This window comes from Vombatus ursinus, unplaced genomic scaffold, assembly GCF_900497805.2.
Source record: "Vombatus ursinus unplaced genomic scaffold, bare-nosed wombat genome assembly UNPS02009132.1, whole genome shotgun sequence".
Lineage (NCBI taxonomy): Eukaryota > Metazoa > Chordata > Mammalia > Diprotodontia > Vombatidae > Vombatus > Vombatus ursinus.
Genome location: NW_020948910.1, coordinates 14,694,504 through 14,715,499, shown reverse-complemented (window position 1 = coordinate 14,715,499; position 20,996 = coordinate 14,694,504). Strand labels below are relative to the sequence as shown.

Genomic DNA, 20,996 nt, shown 5'->3' with positions numbered 1-20,996 from the left:
AAGGTTGAATCAACAGGACTCAGTAACAGCTTGGCTATTGGGAAGGGGGTGGGGGTGGGGGGTGAGAGTGAGGAGTTGAGGATAACAACTAGGTTTTAAACCTGGATGACTGGGAGGATGGTGGTGCCATCAACAGTAAGGGAAGAGTTAGAACAACCAAACTTTCACAGTGATGTTGAAGGCAAAAATTCTTAACCAAACAAGGGATAGATGAAATTACGAAAGATAAAAGTAAAAAGCTTAGGCATGAATAAAATCAATGTAGTTAGGATAAGAGAAAGCATTAATTAGAAAAAATATTTGCATTAAATGATGGTCTGGAATGAATGAATAAAAAAAGCATTCATTAAGGGCATTCTATATGTCAAGAATTGTCATATAAAGTTCAAAGGTAACTTCTGTTCAGGAACAAAATGGACAAGAAGGCCTCTGGGGTCCTTTCTACTACAAAATTCTGTCAGTTATGAAGAAAATGAAACTATTCAGCCTGGAGAAAACTTTTGGAAGCCATGCTATCAAAAAATTCAGAGTTCTTATGTGCAAGAAGGCTTAGATTCATTTAGCTTGGTCCCAAAGGGCAGATCTAGAAGCAACAGCTGCAAGATGCAAAGAGATAAGTTATGCATCCTGACAGACTCGGCGCTATAGCTAACAAGATCTGGGTTCAAGTCTTGCTTCTGACACAGACTGGCTGTGTGACCCTAGGCAAGTCACTTAACTTCTCAGTGTTCTAGGAAAGTCTCCTGAGGCTAAATTTAGGCAAATTGCCAATTTCCATTAACAGAAGGATTCTCCTAACCTGGGAGTTCCCTATATCAATTAAATTACATGTTCAGTTATTATCCCTTACTGATTATTATAAATTATAATAATATTATATTGAGTAAGATATTAGGCAATTAGAGCTGTTAAAAAGTAGGGTGAGCTGTTTAAGGTTCCAAGCAAAGACTGAATGACCACTTGTTGGAGATAATAACAGGGGAGATTCTGGGTGAAGTACAGGTTAGAATGGATGGACCTCTGAGGTACCTCTTTTCTCTGACTCTTTGATACTATAGTACTCAACTTTTTCTCAAACTATCTTTTCTCCTTTAAAATTATCTTCGGCATCCTATCCAAACATTTCTCTTTACTTTTGAACCATTGTTCTGTCTGAATCCAGAGCCTATTGGTCTCTGCTGAAAAACTGAAAATACATCTGTTAAGGTAGCATGATACAGTGGAAAGAAGTACAGATTATGAGTCTTAGTTCTAGTCCTGGCTCTGAATATCCACAAACTAATAATATAGCCATGGGCAAGCCACAATCTCTATGATTATCATCAATTTCTCAAATTATCAAAGGTTAGATTTTGCCTACATATTCTAATGCAATGTATATAATGCAATGTAAATATACATATGTATACTTGTTCAATATGACTTCACCAAAAAAGTAACAACATCCAGGTACATGAAATATGGAATTATTTACATCTTCATTATCTCAGTTTTTGAGATGGTTTTCATATTAACTGGAAATTGTACAATGCTTTCCTGTTTCCTGTAAGAAAATTTCATTTAAACTTTTAAAAAATTTACATGTTTTGTTATTCTGAGCTCATTCTTACAATTTCTTTCCTTTTGATACCCCCTTGATAGTTCCCTCCTAGGAAGATAAAGTTGGTTTTGCTTGATTCTTCATCGCTCTCTTTTTTTTTTTTTTTTGGCATATTATATTCCAAGATTTTTGTTCCTTTAATTGTGATCCTAATAGTGGTTCTACGATACTTTAGCAGTATTTTTTTTCTTCAACCTGCAAGCTCTGGGTTTGGGCCATGACATTTTGGGAAGTCTTAATGTTCGAGTTTTTAAGGAAGTGACCAATGGGCTCAATTTTTACTTTGTTCTCTGGCTCCAATACATCTGGGAAGTTTTCATTGATGGTTTCTTGAATTATGATATCCAGATTTGTTGGTTTTGGTCATAATTCTCAAGGAATCCAATGATTCTTAAAATTACTTCTCTACCCAATTCCCAGGTCATTTGTTTTTAATAGTAGATACCATGAATTTTGTGCTGTTATTTCAATCTTTTGGTTTATTCTAATATTTCTGGTTGTTTCATAGTCATCAAGTTCTCTCACAGCTATTCTAATTTTTAGGGAGTCTCTAACTTGAGCACGGTCTTCTATCTTCTCTTCCAAACTGTATATTCTCCTTCCAATTCTTTTCTCCAGTGCTTTTATTTCACTTATAATTCCATGGTTTGCCTTTTGCTTCATTTCTTACAAATAAATACTTTTTTCTAGTATATTTTAATTTTAAATTCTATTTTATTTTCAGGTCCAAATTCTTCCCCTCTCATCTCCTCATAACCCCACTGAGAAAGCAAGAAAAACAAAACCCATTACAAACCCATAAAATCGGGCAAAACAAATTTCCACATTAGCAATGTCCAAAAAAGTATGCTTCAATCTGCACTCTGAGTTCATCACCTCCAGCTGGAAATGGGTAGCATGTTTTATCATGAGTTCTTTGGAATTGGAGTTGGTCACTGTGTTGATCAGAGTTTCTAAGTCTTTCACAGTTGTCTTTACAATATTATTGTTATCATATAAATTGTTCTCCTGGTTCTCCTCACTTCATTGCAACAGTTTATGGAAGTTTTCCCAGGTTTCCAAGGTATCAAGCCATCCCCTCCAAAACAATACTTTTCCATCACCTTCATATATCATAACTTGTTCGGCCATTCTTCAACTGATTGGCAAACCCCTCAGTTTCCTATTTTTTACCAACATGACAAGAGATATTATAGATATTTAAAATTAAGCTAGATTAATTTTAACACTGTGAGTTAATTATTTGAAAATGGTTACATTTTTGGGGAGAGAAGGTGTCAAGAGTAGGGAAGTTAAATGCTGACTTGAAGATAACTCCCAAATCTACCATCAAAATAGAAACAGAAGTAAGGATGTTATTTTTTCATTGTTTTTATCTATAAAAAACAACAACAATACAACAAATAGAAAAGTGTTTGCTAAGTATACATAAAACATGTTAACGGAAAGGGCTATTCTAATCTAATCTCTTCTTAAAATAAATTTTAAAGCTAAATGACCTATAATTTTAAATTCATAATCACAATATTACATATGTCATCAACAAAATAAAGTTAATAACTTTTTTGTTACCTGGGCAGCCCCTGTAATCATATTTGGAATGAAGTCCTTATGGCCTGGAGCATCCATTAATGTAATAACTTTGGTCTTGGTCTCAAACTTTGTCATACCTACATCCATTGTAACTCCCCTAAAAAAAAAAGCAAACAAAAACTCACCTCATATATTAGAATGCTCTATTAAAAATAAAAGTGACACACATTCAATATTCAAAATTCCTTAACAATAAACTCCAAAGGTTTGTCTGTATTATCTTGCTACAATCAACTTTTGTTCACTAAACTCTTGCATGGAAAACTGGCCTTTAGCTGGGGCCTATGTAAACATTTTTTTAAAAAAGCCAGAATTTGATCTGTTTATTTTTAAAATAATTTTGTGCTTAAACAAGACGACAAGAATGTTTGGAGACCAATTCAGTGCTATCCCAGATACGTATGGGAAGGCAAGGGAGTCCACAGGTAATAGCGCATAAGTCTAAAAGAATCCTGGTTCATTAGTAATCTTAAATTGAAAAGAGTAGACTATCTACAAGACAACCCAGAAAAATCGGCTTTTTCTTTAGGTAAGTCCAAGGGCATAGTTCAATGGATCTAAAGTGAAAAGGATCATATCTCTTTATGATAATTACAAATGACCAGTCTGCATATTTTTCAAACTAGAAATAAACCAAGGCGTATCCAGATCCCCCCTGAATTGATAAAGAGGATTAATTCTTCTGATCTATTAGTAAATTAAGATTTGACATTCAAGGTAAGGACAAAAAAAAAAAGCCAACAAAACTGCTTGTCCTCTCATTTGACTCTATTTTTAATCTGTTGTACCCAAAAAAAAAACCAAAAAAACACCTTAAAATTTCAGAAATCATCTTTGTGGTATGGAAAAGTACGGTTGAAACTGTATACAGCAGGAAACCACAAATTTAGCCAAAATGTCAGTGTTTGCTATGAGGAATACTAATCATATTTTCAAAGCATTGGTGAGAGTCATTTAGTGGTGGGCTAAAAAAAATATTAAGATGATGAAATGAACACACTAAAAATTACATAAGCTAAGGAATAACATAGTAGTATCACTGAAAATATAATCATTTGGACAAAATATCACTTAAAGGAAAATTACATTGATAAAATCACCAGATAGTAATTTAGGAATATTGAGTTTTCTTCCTAGTACTATTACTGAAAGACATACTTTGTGACCTAAGAAAAGCAGTTTTTGACTTGAGTTACTAGTTTTAATTTCTATGGCTGAGTCACAAAGATGAAAAAATAAAATGTAGATATACTATGTACTAACGTGACAGGAGATATTCAAATCTGAAATGAGAATGAAAGAAGATATAAGAGACTAAGCTAAATCTGTACACTATAATGTATATAAGAAGTTGTTTTTAAAATAAATGTTTCTAGGTGTATGATTCTTTTTTAATTTCTCTTTTTGCTTATATAATACATTTATATTGCTTTTATAGCTGTTTGAATTCTGGATAAATGAGAACTTTCTAGAAATGACCCCATCTTTTTTTTTAAACTTCAAATAAAAGTAAGTGTTTTATTAATGTTTCCTTTTAAATTCAAAGTACATATCACAATTTTATATAAAGATAGGAGAGGCCATTTGAGATTTCTCCTGTTGTTTCAACTATTTTTGTTTGTTTAAAATTTTGTTCTAAAACTACCCACATAAAATACTAAAGTTAAAAGAAAAAGTATGCAGAATTTCAAAATTTTTTAATACTGAAAACTGTTATCCAAGAATGTTGTAAATAAAATTTTTCCATGGAATGTTTCATAAACAATGTAATAAGCTACATGCTTTAAAAAAAAAAAGATTACATAGAAATTCAAATCACTTATTTAAAACATGCTAATACGAGACTACCTTTCCCTTTCTTCTCCAGTCTCATCCAAGACCCAAGCATAAGCAAAAGAGGCTTTACCAGCCTTTTTAGATTCTTGTTCATATTTGTGCATTGTTCTTTTATTTACATTGCCCAGGAGGTAAAGCAGATGACCCATCAGAGTACTTTTCCCAGCATCCACATGACCTAAGGAAAATTGTTCAAGGATTAATATTTGTGATTTTCTTTAGGCGATAACCACATTAAGAAGTACTTAATATATCTATTATATATTTTTAAATTCATCTATATATAATATAGATTACTAATATAAAAATATAAAAATTACTAACAAAAGGTGACAGAGAAAATATAAACTACTGACTTCCATAACTACTTTCTCACATTTATTCAATCTTTATGAGAATGGTCTACAAATGTATCAAGAGTACATTAGTGAAAACATAAACCATATTAGTAGTCAGTCTGTCAGTGAACAAGCATTTATTAAGTGCTTACTACATTCCAGGCACTGTACACTATGTCTTCAGGCACTATGCCAATAATCTCTCAGGAATCAAGAGTTTAACCAAGGAATACATTACCATTCACTTGTTAACAGGTCAGACTGTGTTTTTAATTGGGTAGATGATGCCAGTAGGAACATATATTACTTCTATAACTCATCCTTAGATGTGATGACTTCGGAACTCTGAGATATGCAAATAATGGCACTCATTTCATCAGCACTTTTGCCCATAAGGAGACAAGAGGATCACAAAATCTCACCTGACCACTAACATCTGAAAAAGAATTCCCTCTAAGATTAGCCAACAAGTGGTACTTTCAACTCTGCTTGCTAGCCTCCAATGAGGAAGAAGCCAGTATCTCTCCAGGCAGCCCATTCCACTTTTAGATAAATCTTATTGTTCAGAAGCATTCCCTTTGCTCCAACTTCTACCTGGGACTCCTAGTTCTGTTCTCTAAACCAAACAGAACAATTCTAATTATTCTTCCACATGATAGCCCTTCACACACACGGAGCCATGGCCAAGTCTTCTGTTCTCCTGGCAAAATATCCCCATTTCTGTGAACTAGCTTTGTATGGCACAATCACAGGATTTTCATCATTCTTGTCTCCCTCCATTGCACGTTGTCCATTTCATCGATCAAAAAGTACTTATTAAACATTACCACGTTCTAGGCCCTGGGCTAGGTACTGAGAATATAAATACAATTAATGCAACCAAATCTTTTTGCAAGGAGCTTACATTTAACAAGGAGACAGCAAGGACATACAAATATAAAGACAATAATATACATAAATACAACATAGTTTGAGAGGGAGGATGTTCGCAGTTGAATAGATCAGGAAAGTCTCCACGTAGAAGGTGAAGCTTAAGCCACATCTTGAAGGAAGAGAAGGATTCTCTTGAGGTACAGTAACAAGGCCAGTGCAAACACACAGATAGAAAGGAGATAAAGTGTCATGTGTGAGACACAAAAAAAACAGTTTAGCAAGACTGTCGAGCACAAGATGGGGAGAAATGTACAACAAGACCAGAAAGACGGACTGGTACAAGGCTTTAAAAAGTTAAACAATAATTTATACTTAACATTACAAATAAAAGGGGATCGCTGGAGCTTACTGAGTAGAGAAGTGATGTAGTCAGATCTGCAAGTAAGAAAAATCACTTTAGCAACAGTGTGGAAGATGGACTGATGTGGGAAGGCACTTGAAGGAGAGAGACTAATTAGGAAGCCATTGTGATAATTTAGGTGAGAGGTGAAAAAGGCCTTAAGATAAGGTGGTAGTTGCATCAAGGTGAGGAGTAGAGGAAAGATGTCTAATGGAAAATATGTTGGGGAGGTAGAATTTGGAAACTGGATATGTGGGATAAGAACAAACGGGAATCAAGGAATGTCAAGGTTATAAATTTGGGAGGACTGGAGAATAGTAGTGGTTTTGACAGAAATAAGGAAGTCTGGGAGAAGTCTGCAGAGAAAGATAATGGGTTCTGATTGGACATAGTGAATTTGAGAGATCTCTCTGACATCAAGGACATCTGAAATGTCCAACAGAAAACTGGTTACATAGGTCAGACTGAAACCATAATATATACACCTAAGCAAAATTTTCCAAATACAGTCTGACCAGGTCAGAGTACAAGGGAACTATCATCATCTTCATCCTGAATACCATGGCTTATGATGCAATCTAAAGTATATCTACACAAGTGGTAGTGGGATATAAATAAAACAATTTAAAAATAATAGTTGTCTTTAATTTCTTCATCTGAGAACTGCCTGTTCATATCCTTTGACCATTTATCAATTGAGGAATGACTTGTATTCTTATAAATTTGACTTAATTCTCTATATATTTTAGAAATGAGGCCCTTATCAGAGAGAATGGTTGTAAAAATTCTTTCCCAATTTTCTACCTTCCTTCTAATCTTAGTTGCATCGGCTTTGTTTGTGCAAAAATTTTTAAATTTAATGTAATCAAAGTTATCTATTTTGCTTTTCGTAATGTTCTCTATCTCCTGTTTGGTAGTTTGATTGGTATGGCACTAAATAAGTAAATTAGCTTAGGTAGAATTGTCCTTTTTATTATATTAGATCAGCCTACCCATGAACAACTGATGTTTTTCCAATTATTTAGATCTGACTTTATTTGTGTGAAAAGTGTTTTGTAATTGTGTTCATATAGTTCCTGGGTTTGTTTCGGGAGGTAGGCTCCTAAATATTTTATAATGTCTACAATAAGTTTAAATGGAATTTCTCTTTCTATCTCTTGCTGTTGGGCTTTGTTGGTAATATATAGAAATGCCAATGATTTGTGTGGATTTATTTTATAGCCTGCAATTTTGCTAAAGGTGTTTACTATTGCAAGTAGTTTTTCACTTGATTCTCTAGGATTTTCTAAGTATATCATCATGTCATCTGCAAAGAGTGATAGCTTTGTTTCTTCTTTGCCTATTCTAATACCTTCAATTTCTTTTTCTTCTCTTATCGCTAAAACTAACGTTTCCAGTACAATATCAAACAACAGTGGTGATAATGGACACCTTTGTTTCACCCCTGTGAGGAATGCTAACAGTTTGGTTCCCACAGAATTGATAGGAAAACAGGACAGGGGGAGATTAAGTTATTGATTAATTGACTTCTTGGTTTACTGGTTTACGCAAATATGCAAACAAGATAAGGGAGCACATCAGGCAATGTCCTCCCGAAAGTACCTTGTTTGTCCAGGCTTTCTGGCTGTCCTCCCCTTTTTTTTCTTACTTTCCTGCTGAACCAACAGTTCCCTGTTTCGCGCCTTTTTGCAAACCTTGTTGCTGGGGAAAAGTTTCTGCCACATCAGCATCAGGTTTGCTAAATAAGGACATGTATGTTTGGATTGGCTATACCCTGTTTCCTTGTTCTTTGTCTCCAGGGAAGAATTTTTGCGCCTAGATTGTAAACCCACCTCCCAGCCAATGGGAAGAAGGGATAGCGGTGAGTGGGGGTTTGTTCGCATTAGGATATATGACTTCACTTTGTCCTCTGTGCCTCGCTTCTCTCCTGCTGGTAGTGTACTGGAGGAGTAGATGCCCCTTCTCGTGAGACTATAATAAAGAGTAACTTTTGCTTCCACCTTGAGAAGTCTCTGAGTTTCATTGTGTTAGGGTCACTGTCCCACACGAACCCCAATCTTACTGGAAATGGTTCTAGCTTGTCCCCATTACATATGATGCTTGCTGAAGGTTTTAGGTAGATGCTATTTATTATTTTAAGGAAGACTCCATTTATACCTATACTCTCTAGTGTTTTTAATAGGAATGGGTGTTGTATTTTGTCAAAAGCTTTTTCTGCATCTATGGATATGATCATGTGGTTTCTGTTAGTTTTGGTGTTGATATGATGAACTATGCTGATAGTTTTCCTAATATTGAACCAGCCTTGCATTCCTGGTATAAATCCTACCTGGTCATAATGCATTATTCTTGTGATAAGTTGCTGTAATCTATTTGCTAATATTTTGTTTAAAATTTTTGCATCCATATTCATTAGAGAAATTGGTCTACAATTTTCTTTCTCTGTTTTGACTCTTCCTGGTTTAGGTATCAGCACCATATTTGTATCATAAAAAGACTCCTTCACCTATTTTCCATCTGGTATATGAATGTAATGGAATACTATTATGCTATAAGACATGATGAACAGGATGACTTCAGAAAAATCTGGAAAGACTTGTATGGTCTGATGCTGAGTGAAGTGAGTAGAACCAAGAGAATGTTGTACACAACAACAGCCATGTTGTGTGATGACTAATATTGATAAAATTAACCCTTTCCAGCAATACAAGGATCTAAGACATCTCCAAAGGCCTCGTTATGGAAAATGCTATCCACATCCAAAGAAAGAACTATGGAATTTGAATGCAGATCGAAGCACACAATTTGCTATTTTTTTTCTCTTCTGTTGAGTTTTGTTTCCTCTTTCTGGTGGCTCCACCTATTGGTTCTAATTCTTACTTACAACATCACTACTGTGAAAATATGTTTAATAGGAATGTATATGTATAGCCTATATCATATTGTATGCCATCTTGGGAAGGGAGGTGGGGAGGAAGGGGGAGAAAAATTTTAAACTTAAAAGCATATGGAAGTGATTGGTGATAAATTGAAATAAATTAATTTAAAAAAAAAGAAAGGAGCTGACGCTTACTAAAAAAAAAAAAGCTGTCAACTATTCAACATAACATCTAAGAGCATTCCAAATAAGTTATATTTTCTATTGCTTAATTAATTTGGGGTATAGTTCTGTTCATCTTTAGGCTTTATTTCATCTCCTTCAGTGGTCATCACTACTCTATACCTAACTACAGGACAAACCTAAATAGGAGGTAATAGGACAAATCTAAAAAGGAGGTATCACTGTAACTATCAGTGAGAGGCACATGTGGAAAAGGATAACAGTATATTCACTCCCATATCATGTCCCCTGCTCCAAATATCCATATTCCATATACCATGCTCTCATTCCTTTACTATCACAGCACGCATCTTAAACTTCAAAACCTGGCAGGACTTTGAATTAAGTAGGTAATTAAATTTTGCTATTTTGATCAGCAACTACTGCACCTGTTCTTTGTCCCCTGACACCCCCTACCCCTCACCCCAGGTCCTATCACTGCAAAAGCAACCAAAGTTTCAAAATAGAGTTCTATATAAACAATTTTTTTCCTGTACTAGAATTTTTAGACTTGACATATTCTTTCCTTTTCTTAACTAGGCTAGTTCAATGAAAAATAGCCAAATAAATCAATTTACTTTTTTTGCCCTTCAAACTATTCTGTATAACACTTTCGTTAAATCTTTCCCCATCAATAATGCAGTCTTAATCATCCCATGGGATCAAAAAGGAAATCAGAATCGGTTGTCTGGTAAAAGTGTACCAGGGTAGGGCAGCTAGGTGGTGCAGTGGATATAGCACCGGCCCTGGATACAGGATGACCTGAGTTCAAATCCGGTCTCAGACACATAACACTAGCTACATGACTCTCGGGAAGTCACTTAACCCCAATTGCCTGGCCCAAAAAAGTGCACCAGGGTCCTGTGACATGCCACATTACAGTGGGGAATTCCTTGTCCTCACTATGCTTCTGATTCTGTTCTTTAGTCATTTAATACATTCTTCCTACAGAATCCCTGTATATAATTTCAGACAACTTATACCAACTCTGTCAGTCAAGCAGATACAGATTGGAGATTGGAGATGCGCCAAGGAACAAACTACCATATTTACTTGTTAGCAGATCAAATCAGCAGGTAAGTGAGGGAAAGATACACAAAGGGATATATGGTACTTTCTTTAAAAAGTCACTCCTGGATATCAGGAGTCCTATGTGGAAGCTTTATCTTGGCAGAGCTTTTACCAGCAGGGAGATGACTAAGTGCTGTTGGGATAAAAGGTCTTTCTTAGATGGGGTGACTCAAGGGGAAAGATGGGTATGAATTTTTTCTATAATAAATATCATTAATCAGCAGAGATGTATTCATCAATTCACAACACACAGGAATAGTCCCAAAGAGATCAAGAACTACAGAATAAGTAAATGAATTTACAATTATAACATCTCAGTTGTGTAAACATCAAGAGCAACTATCTCAGGGACATAAAGTAGAGGGTAGGTAACAAAATAATGCAAAAAAAAAAAAATAGACAGTCTGCTACAAATAATGCCCTTAGAGAGACCAGTCAAGGTGGCGGAGTAGGAAGAAGTAATGCTGCCTAGCTCCCCTGACAACTCTTCTAAGAAGATAAAGAAAAGCCTCAGATCAGGCAGACAGTGATCAGAAATCAAAAGAGAATCATATAAGTTATCTTTCCACCACAAGATCACAAATTTGACCTAAGGTCAAGCAACCAGCACAGGAACTACAGGAACCCAGGGTTGAAGGAGAATCCTGGAGGCAGTCCCTTGGGAGCAGAAGTTTGTGGCACTGTGGCTCTAATCCAGGAGAGAGGATTTGGAAGCCAGTCCCAAGAGTGAAGGTGGCTGCTATATTGGTGCTGTTGCTCTAAGTTAGGTGATCAAAGAGGATCTGGAAGACAGTTCCTAGGAGTGGCAGAGAGCCCCTGAAGGAAAATTTACACTATAATATCAACACTGTAAAAATGAATGATTTTGGAAGTCTGATCAACATAGTGATCGATCACGATTCCGGAAAGTCAATGACTAAGAATGTGATTTAACTCCTGAAAGAGGTGATAATCTAATATGAAGAACAAGAAACACATTTTTGGACGTGGCGAACACAAGAAGCTGTTTTACCTGACTATGCTCATTTGTTGCAAAAGGTTAGGGTTTGTGGGTTTTGGTTTGGGTGGGGGCAGGAGACAGGGGAGTGGGGAGAAAGGGTTGTAAAGGAGGGGGAAAAAAATCAAATAGTGTGCATATGTCTTTATAGCTTACGCTGTATCCTTTTGACTATCAGAGAAGGGACTATACAGGTTTTCATAGATAATTTTCTACAGGAGAGTTTATCTTCACAGTGACAAAATTAATTGAAAAGTGAGGAGAATATAAGATCCTGCTTTATTTGTTCATTTGCCATGAAAAATTATTTGGCTTACTTGTAGAGGAAAATGCAGTCCTACAGGTTCTCCTCTAAAAATGTGTCTCTCACATATTTGTTCCTATCATTCAAAATTCCTTGAGAGATGTAACTGCAGAGAGAATTTTAATTTTGTTCAACAACTCTTTGATCGTCAATATCAAGTGAGGGAACATGGAGGCTAGTGATTGACAAAGGTGTTCACAACAGTCATTAAGAATGTTGAGCACAGTTATCGAGTTACAGGAGCCAAGACAGCAGATTAAGAAGTAAGTCACTCTCACCCTCCCTCACTGACTTCTGAAAGCCCAGAAAATATTGACACAGAAAAAACCCTGAGTCAGCAAAAAGACAGGGCACAACAGTCTTGTTCCCCAGGAAGCTTGGGGGATTAACGGGAAAGGCCTCTCTCACTTTGGGGGAGAGGGAGCAGTACATGACCAGAGGCACCCCAGCAAGCCAGCAGCAAGCCCCATCTCAATATACCAGGGGGAGATCCTGAGACCTAGGTTGGTGAAGCAGGCAAGTGCCAACACCAAGACCCCCCAAGAGCCTCAATACAGGAAGGAGAACTGGTAGACACCAGCTTGGAAAACCACCACGGGCAATGGCATTCTCCAGCAGCAAAATCACCCGGTGCCAAAATCACCTGGTGCCAAACATTCAAGGGCAAGGCTTCAGTGAACAGGAAAAGAAGCTTGGATAAGTGCCCCCTTCACTTCAGCATGAGAACTCAACATTTTTTTTTTTAAAGTCAGGAAACAGGCAAACACCATGAACAAAAAGCAAAAACGGAAAATGACCATAGATTCTTATTTTGAGGAAAAGGGAAGATCAAGGCATAAATTCAGAAGAGGAGAACATTATTAATATATCCACATATGAAACCTCAAAGGGGAATATGAACTGGTCTCAAGTCCAAAAAGTCTTCTTGGAAGAACTCAAGAAGGATTTTAAAAGTTAAATAAGAGAGGTAGAAGAAAAATTGGGAAAAGAAATGAGAAGTACGCAAGAGAGAGTCAATAGCCTGGAAAAAGGACAAAAATTAACTGTAGAAAACAAGTCCTTAAAAAGTAGAATTGGCCAAATAGAAAAGGAGGCACAAAAACTCACTGAAGAGAGTAACTCCTTAAAAAGGAAAATGGGCAGGGCAGCTAGGTGGCGCAGTGGATAGAGCACTGGCCCTGGATTCAGGAGGACCTGAGTTCAAATATGACCTCAGACACATAACACTTACTTGCTGTGTGCCCCTGGGCAAGTCACTTAACCCCACTGTCTAACAAAAAAAAAAAAGGAAAATGGGCCAAATGGAAAAGGAAGTACAAAATCTAATAGAAAAAAACAATTTCTTAAAAATTAGAATGGGGCAAGTGGAAGCTAACAACTCTATGAGACAGCATGAAACAGTCAAACAGAAACAAAAGAATGAAAAATAGATGAAAACATAAAATACCTTATTAGTAAAACAACTGACCTGGAAAATAGATCTAGGAGAGACAATTTAAAAATTATTGATCTAACTGAAAATCACGATGAAAAAAAGAGCCTGGACAACATCTTACAGGAAATCATCAAAGAAAACTGCCCTGAAGTCCTAGAGCCAGAGGGTAAATTAGTCATCAAAAGAATCCACCTATCACCTCCTGAAAGAGATCCCAAATTGAAAATGTCAAGGAATACTGTAGCTAAATTCCAAAATTACTAGATCAAAGAGAAAATATTACAAGCAGCCAGAAAGAAACAATTTAAATATCATGGAACCACAGTTAGGATTACACAGGACCTTGAAGCTTCTACATTAAAAGATTGGAGGGCATGCAATATAATATTCCGTAACGCAAAGGAGCTTGGATTGTAATTAAGGATCAACTACCCAGTGAAATTGAGCATAATCTTTCAGGCGAAGATATGGACATTCAATGAAACAGGGAACTTCCAAACCTTCCTGATGAAAAGACCAGAGCTCAGCTGAAAACTGATCTTCAAATACAAGATTCAAGGGAGGCATAAAAAAGTAAACAGAAAAGAAAAACAACAACATATTATTAATAAGGGCAAACTGTTTACATCCCTGCAAGGGAAGATGACAATTATAACTCTTAAGAACTATAATGTCATTATGACATTTTAAAAGGGGGTATACTTAGAGGGCATGGGTTTAAGTTGACTTTGATATGATCGTAGAAAAATCTAATTAAGTGGTGAAAAGGGATTGTACTGGGAGAAGAGGAAAGGAGGAGGCAGACAAGGATAAATTACATCACAGGAAAACGCACAAAAACCAAATAAAATAGAGAGAAAGAAGAGAGGGAGATGAGCATTGTCTGAACCTTACTCTCATCTTTGGTTCAAAGAGGAAATAACATAATCAGTTAAGTATGGAAATCTAACTCACCCTATAAGAAGTAGAAAGGGTAAAGGGAAAAGAAAAGGGAGGGGGCTAATAGAAGGGAGGGCAGACTGAGGGAGGCAGTGGTCGAAAGCAAAACTCTACTGAGGAGGGAAAGGGAGAAAAGAGAGAAAAAAAGCATAAACGGGGAAACAGGATGGAGAGGAAGACAGAGATAGTAATCATAACTGTGAATGGGATGTACTCTCTCATGGATAGCAGAGTAGATTAAGAACCATAATCCTACAATATGTTGTTCACAAGAAACACATTTGAAGCAGAGGGATACACACAGAGTAAAGGTAAAAGGCTGGAGCAGAATATATTATGCTTCAGCTAAAGTAAAAAAAGCAGGGTAACAATCCTGATCTCAGACAAAACAAAAGCAAAAATAGATCTAATTAAAAGAGATAAGGAAGGAAATGATATTCTGGTAAAAGGTACCATAGGTAATGAAGTAATATCATTACTAAACATATACGCACCAAGTGGTACAGCAGCCATATTCTTAAAGGAGAAGTTAAGGGAGATACAGGAAGAAATAGACAGCAAAACTATACTAGTGGGGGACCACAACCTCCCCCTCTCAGAACTAGATAAATCTAACCACTAAATAAACAAGAAAGAAGTTAAGGAGATCAATAGAATCTTAGAAAAGTTAAATATGGTTGACCTCTGGAGAAAACTGAATAGGGACAGACAGGAATATTCCTTTTTCTCGGCAGTACATGGAACCTACACAAAAATCGACCAGGTACTAGGATATAAAAACCTCACAATCCAATGTAGAAAGGCAGAAATACTAAATGCATCCTTTTCAGATCATGATGCAATAAAAATCACATGTAATAAAGGGCCATGGAAAGACAGACTAAAAATTAATTGGAAAGTAAATAATCTAATCCTAAAGAATGAGTGGGCCAAACAACAAATCACAGAAACAATCAATAACTTCATCCAAAAGAATGATAACAAGGAGACAACATACCAAAACTTATGGGATGCAGCGAAAGCCGTCCTTAGGGGAAGTTTTGTATCTCTACATGCTTGTGTGAATAAAATAGAGAAAGAAGAGATCAATGAATTGGGCATGCAACTAAAAAAGCTAGAAAAAGAACAAACTGAAAATCTCCAATTAAATACCAAATTAGAAATTCTGAACACCAAAGGAGAGATTAATAAAATGGAAATTAAGAAAACTATTGAACTAATAAATAAAACTAAGAGCTGGTAATGAAAAAACAAACAATAAATCAGATAAACCTTTGCTTAATTTGATTAAAAAAAAGAAAGAAGAAAATCAAATTACCAGCATCAAAAATGAAAAGGGTGAATTCATCACCAATGAAGAGGAAATCAAAACAATAATCAGGAGCTATTTTGCACAACTGTATGCCAATAAATTTGACAATTTTAGTAAAATGGATGAATATTTACAAAAATATAAACTTCCCAGATTAACGGAAGAGGAAATAAAATACTTAATCCCATTTCAGAAGAAGAAATCAAACAAGCCAACAATGAACTCCCCAAGAAAAAATGTCCTGGGCCAGATAGATTTACAAGTGAATTCTATCAAACATATAAAGAGCAACTAATTCGAATATTCTATGAACTATCTGGGAAAATAGGTAAAGAAGGAGTCCTACCAAATTCTTTTATGATACAAACATGGTGCTGATACCTATGCTGGGAAGAGCCAAAATAGAGAAAGAAAATTACAGACCAATTTCTCTAACAAATACAGATGCAAAAATTTTAAATAAAATATTAGCGAAGAGATTACAACAACTTATCTTGAGGATAAAACACTATGACCAGGTAGGATTTACACCAGGAATGCAGGACTGGTTCAATATTAGGAAAACCATCAGCATAGGTGACCATATCAACAACAAAACTAACAGAAATCATATGATTATCTCAATAGATGCAGAAAAACCATCTGACAAAATACAACACCCATTCCTATTAAAAACACTAGAGAGCAAAGGAATAAATGGAGTCTTCCTTAAATAACAAACAGCATCTATCAAAAACATCAGGAAGCATTATATGCAATGGAGATAAGCTAGAAGCATTTCCAATAAGATCGAGGGTGAAACAAGGATGTCCATTATCACTGTTATTCAATATTGTGCTAGAAATGTTAACTGTAGCAATTAGAGAAGAAAAAGAAATTGAAGAAATTAGAAAAGGCAAAGAAGAAACAAAGCTATCACTCTTTGCAGATGACATGATGGTATATTTAGAGAATCCTAGAGAAACAAGTAAAAAATTACTTGAAATAATAAACAAATTTAGCAAAGTTGCAGGATATAAAATAAACCCACATAAATCATCAGCATTTCTATATATTACCAACAAAGCCCACCAGCAAGAGATAGAAAGAGAAATTCCATTTAAATTTACTGTAAACATTATAAAATATTTATGAGTCTACCTCCCGAAACAAACCCAGAAACTATATGAACACAATTACAAAACACTTTTCATATAAATAAAGTCAGATCTAAATAACTGGAAAAATATCAGTTGCTCAGGGGTAGGTTGAGCTAATATAATAAAAATGACAATTCTACCTAAATTAATTTACTTATTTAGTGCCATACCAATCAAACTATTAAAAAATTAATTTATAGACCTAGAAAAAAAAATTCATCTGGAAGAACAAAAGGTCCAGAATATCAAGGGAACTAATGAAAAGAAATACAAGGGAAGGTGGCCTAGTTGTACCAGATCTCAAATTGTATTATAAAGCAGCAATCATCAAAACTACTTGGTATTGGTTAAGAAATAGAGTGGTGGATCAGTGGAATAGGTTAGGTATGGAAGACACAACAGTCAATGAATATAATAATCTACTATTTGATAAATCCAAAGAATGCTGAGCACAGAGTCCAAAGGGAAGAGGAATTCTCTACAGATGGTAACGTTTTCAAGATGCTCCTTTTGAAGATGATATGCAACTAAGTATATCAAGGCCCAGAATACTACAAGCTCTCCTCAATGAAGACTGCTACTCAACAGAGATTGGTCTAGCTGCAGCAATTCCAACAATGACTTGTGTAGAATAAGTGGTGTAAAAGACATCATCAAAAAAGATATGATGGAAATAAGTAAGTAGGCTGGTTATGTAGCAAGGGAAGGGAAAGCAAATGTATAGCCCAAATTCTGTACTGGTAAAAATGAAATATAAAATGACCGAGAGGAAGGTTTCTATAGTATCAAGTAGAACTCTACATGGAAGATTAATATGAAGACACAGACAGGAGTCATACAGGATGCAAAAGAAAGGTTAAGTTATAATCTGAACTGGGGAGTAAATGTACAGTAAAGAGACCTTCAAAACACTGCAGTTTAAGAATATAAACACCTTAAATTATTTTTAAGATATTTAAACATCTAAGAGGAAGCATGATATAATAAAGAAAACAATAGGCTGTGAGTAAGGAGACTTGAGTTCCAGCCACAATTCTGCCACTAACTAGACATAATTGAGAAGAAATCACTTCATTTTTGTGGTCCTCAGTGTCCTTATTTATAAAATCAAGCAATTGGTCTGGATCAAGTATCAAACATATAGCCCAATACAGCCTGGAACACTGAAATTAAAATATAACAGAACATAGATGATGTTGATATGTGGTTTTCTAAGATGATATATGGCCCACAGGGATCCTTCTGTATGGTTCAGTAGCCTCCTTCTCTATTTGAGAGACACCACTGGTTTAGATGATCAAAGGTTCCTGCTAGTGTGAATAGTCAATATGAAGAAAAAGAACAAATCTTTTTAGAGAAGACAAAGAGGCAAGGGCCCTCAGAGTGTTTTGAAAACAAAAAAGCTAACAGGATCATCAATTTTAAAATATGTTTAGCAAGGGGAACACGTGTTGCTGTGTCTAATGAATTTTCTAGCTAAGAAGGAATTGTACATGACTTCCCTGATCAAAGATGGCAGCATAAGTCTTGGGTCATTTGGAAGCAAAAAAAAAAAAAAAAAAAAAAAAAAGCAACATAGGATAATGTCTTTATTTCATATTCTACATTTGACTCATCTAAACATTTAGGCTGTCACCTTAACTTCCACTCTGTCAACCGATAACAGGTTGAGTCTAAAATATATTTAGTCGAAGCTAAAAGGAAAAGGGCATTACCAATTACCACCAAGTTGAGCAGCTGTTTTCCCCCTTGCCTCTTCTCCAGTTCAGCCTTCACATCTATTTGCTGCTTTAGCTTGTTAGACTTTTTCACTGGCGTTGGTGTTGTGCTCTGTTCTTCTAATGCCTGAATTGTGTGGGATGGAAGAGCTGATTTAGAAACTGGCTCAAGAATACCAGAAGAAGCAATGTTGGCATCTTCACTAGGAGGTCCTTTATGAGGTGTGTGGACACTATCACCATTTTCTTCAGCAGTCACTCTATGAAAAGCAGAGACAGGAAAACATTGTTATAGGAAACTGAGAAAGTAACTTCAATGTCAGAAAAAAGATAGAGAAGTGCTCTCTCTTCACTCTTTTGCCCTCCAAACCAAGAGCGATCTCTGATAAATAGCTAGAGTCTGTTAAAGTAGACATGATAAAAAGTGAGGTCCTCAACCACAGAAATATGTTTGCAATATCCCTCAAGAAAAAAAGTCTGTCTGAAAAATAAGAAGAAAATATCCTGTATAACAACTGACATCCAGAATCTAAACCCATCATACTGACTGTCATCCTATCACAAGAAGGGTGGCATAAAAAAGATATTTTGAAAAAATAGATATCTGAGATAATTAACACAATATAAAAAAAATTTTTTTTCCCCTCTAACCTTGCCTCCCAGTAAGTTCAACTGAAAGGACAGAATCTTTGTGATACCTGTCTTATTTTTGCCTCAAAAATAATGTTAGTTTCCCAAATTCATTTTTTATAAGCTGACTAAAGAAATGACATTTTATAGAAAGTTCTAAAATAAACAATGATTCTAATTCTTCAGTATCTCTTGGTATACTCTCTAGAGCACCTAGTATTGTGGGAGCTTAATAAAGAACTTATAAGCCACTCTAAGATACAATCTATATTTCCCTGTCCAGTTAAAGATAAACCTGGTTCAAGAAAAGAATAGTTTGCCAGCTGCAGGTGGCAAAGGTATAGATGACCTAGGTATAGCTATTCTTCTGTGTGGAGGCAATGGAGTAGTTTGGGGTCACAAAACTGCTACCTAGATGACAGCATGGTAGCGTCCACTGGGGGATGGCAGCATAAGTAAAATAAACTCCGTTTCTTCTTCCACAAAGTTTAACAAAGAAAATACCAGAGTGTCCTCTTATGCTCCCAGACTAATCCTTGTTCTGCTCTTCAGGAAAGAAGCAAACTATTGATGACTGCAAGGTCACTAAATTTTAATATAACTTATCCCAGATCCTACCAAGCTAAAAAGTCTTTGGGTATGAGTTTTAAAAAAGTATGAACCCCATTCTTAAAAGTAAAGAGCTGAACCCAAACACTCCAGCTTCTGGGAAAAGAACTTACTATTTCACAAAAATTGCTGGGAAAACTGGAAAACAGTATGGCATAAACCAATATCTTACATCATATACCAAGATAAGGTCAAAAAGGTACATGATTTAGACATAAAGGGTGATACCATAAGCAAATTAGGAGAGCAAGGAAGAGTTTACCTGTGAGATCTATGGAGAAGGGAAGAATTTATGACCAAACAAGAGATAGAGAACATTATGAAATACAAAATGGATAATTTTGATTACATTAAATTAAAAAGGTTTTTCACAAAGCCAATGCAACCAAGATTAGAAGGAAAGCAGAAAACTGGGAAACAATTTTTTATAGCCGTTTCTTATAAAGGCCTCATTTCTAAAATATATCAAGAACTGAGTCAAATTTATAAGAATACAAATCATTCCTCAATTAATAAGTAGTCAAAGGATATGAACAGGCAGTTTTCAGATGAAGAAATTAAAGCTATCCATAGATATATGAAAAAATTCTCTAAATCACTACTGATTAGAGAAATGCAAATTAAAACAACTCTGAGGTACCATCCCACACCTATCAGATTGGCTGTGACAAAAAAGGAAAATGACAAATGTTAGAGAAGATGTGGAAAAATTAGAACACTAATGTATTGTTGGTGGAGTTGAGAATTGATCTAACCATTCTTGAGAGTAACATGGAACTATGGCCAAAGGGCTATAAAACTATGCATATCCTTTGATCCAGCAATACCACTACTACGTCTGTATCCCAAAGAGATTATAAAAATGGGAAAAGGACCCATATGCACAAAAATATTTATATAGCAGTTCTTTTTGTGGTGACAAACAACTGGAAATTGAGGGATGCCCATCAATTAAGGAATGGCTGAACAAGTTGTAGTATATGAATGTAATGGAATATTTTAATGCTATAAGAAATGCTAAGAAGGATGTTTTCAGAAAAATCTGGAAAGACTTACATGAACTGATGCTGAATGAAAGTGAGCAGAACCAGGAGAACATTGT

The 20,996-nt window shown here is 35.5% G+C and overlaps 1 protein-coding gene across 6 annotated transcripts in view; it reads right to left on the bottom strand.

Annotated features, from left to right (window-relative positions):
* HBS1L (HBS1 like translational GTPase) overlaps positions 1-20,996 on the bottom strand; it is a 137,954-nt gene that overhangs the window by 34,217 nt on the left and 82,741 nt on the right. For all 6 annotated transcript variants that reach the window (XM_027850646.1, XM_027850647.1, XM_027850652.1 and 3 more), the window contains 3 exons: positions 18,653-18,915; positions 5,042-5,207; positions 3,173-3,290 (listed from right to left, as the gene is read on the bottom strand). In XM_027850646.1, the coding sequence (XP_027706447.1) occupies positions 3,173-3,290; positions 5,042-5,207; positions 18,653-18,915 (547 nt within the window). The remainder of the gene's footprint in view (positions 1-3,172; positions 3,291-5,041; positions 5,208-18,652; positions 18,916-20,996) is intronic.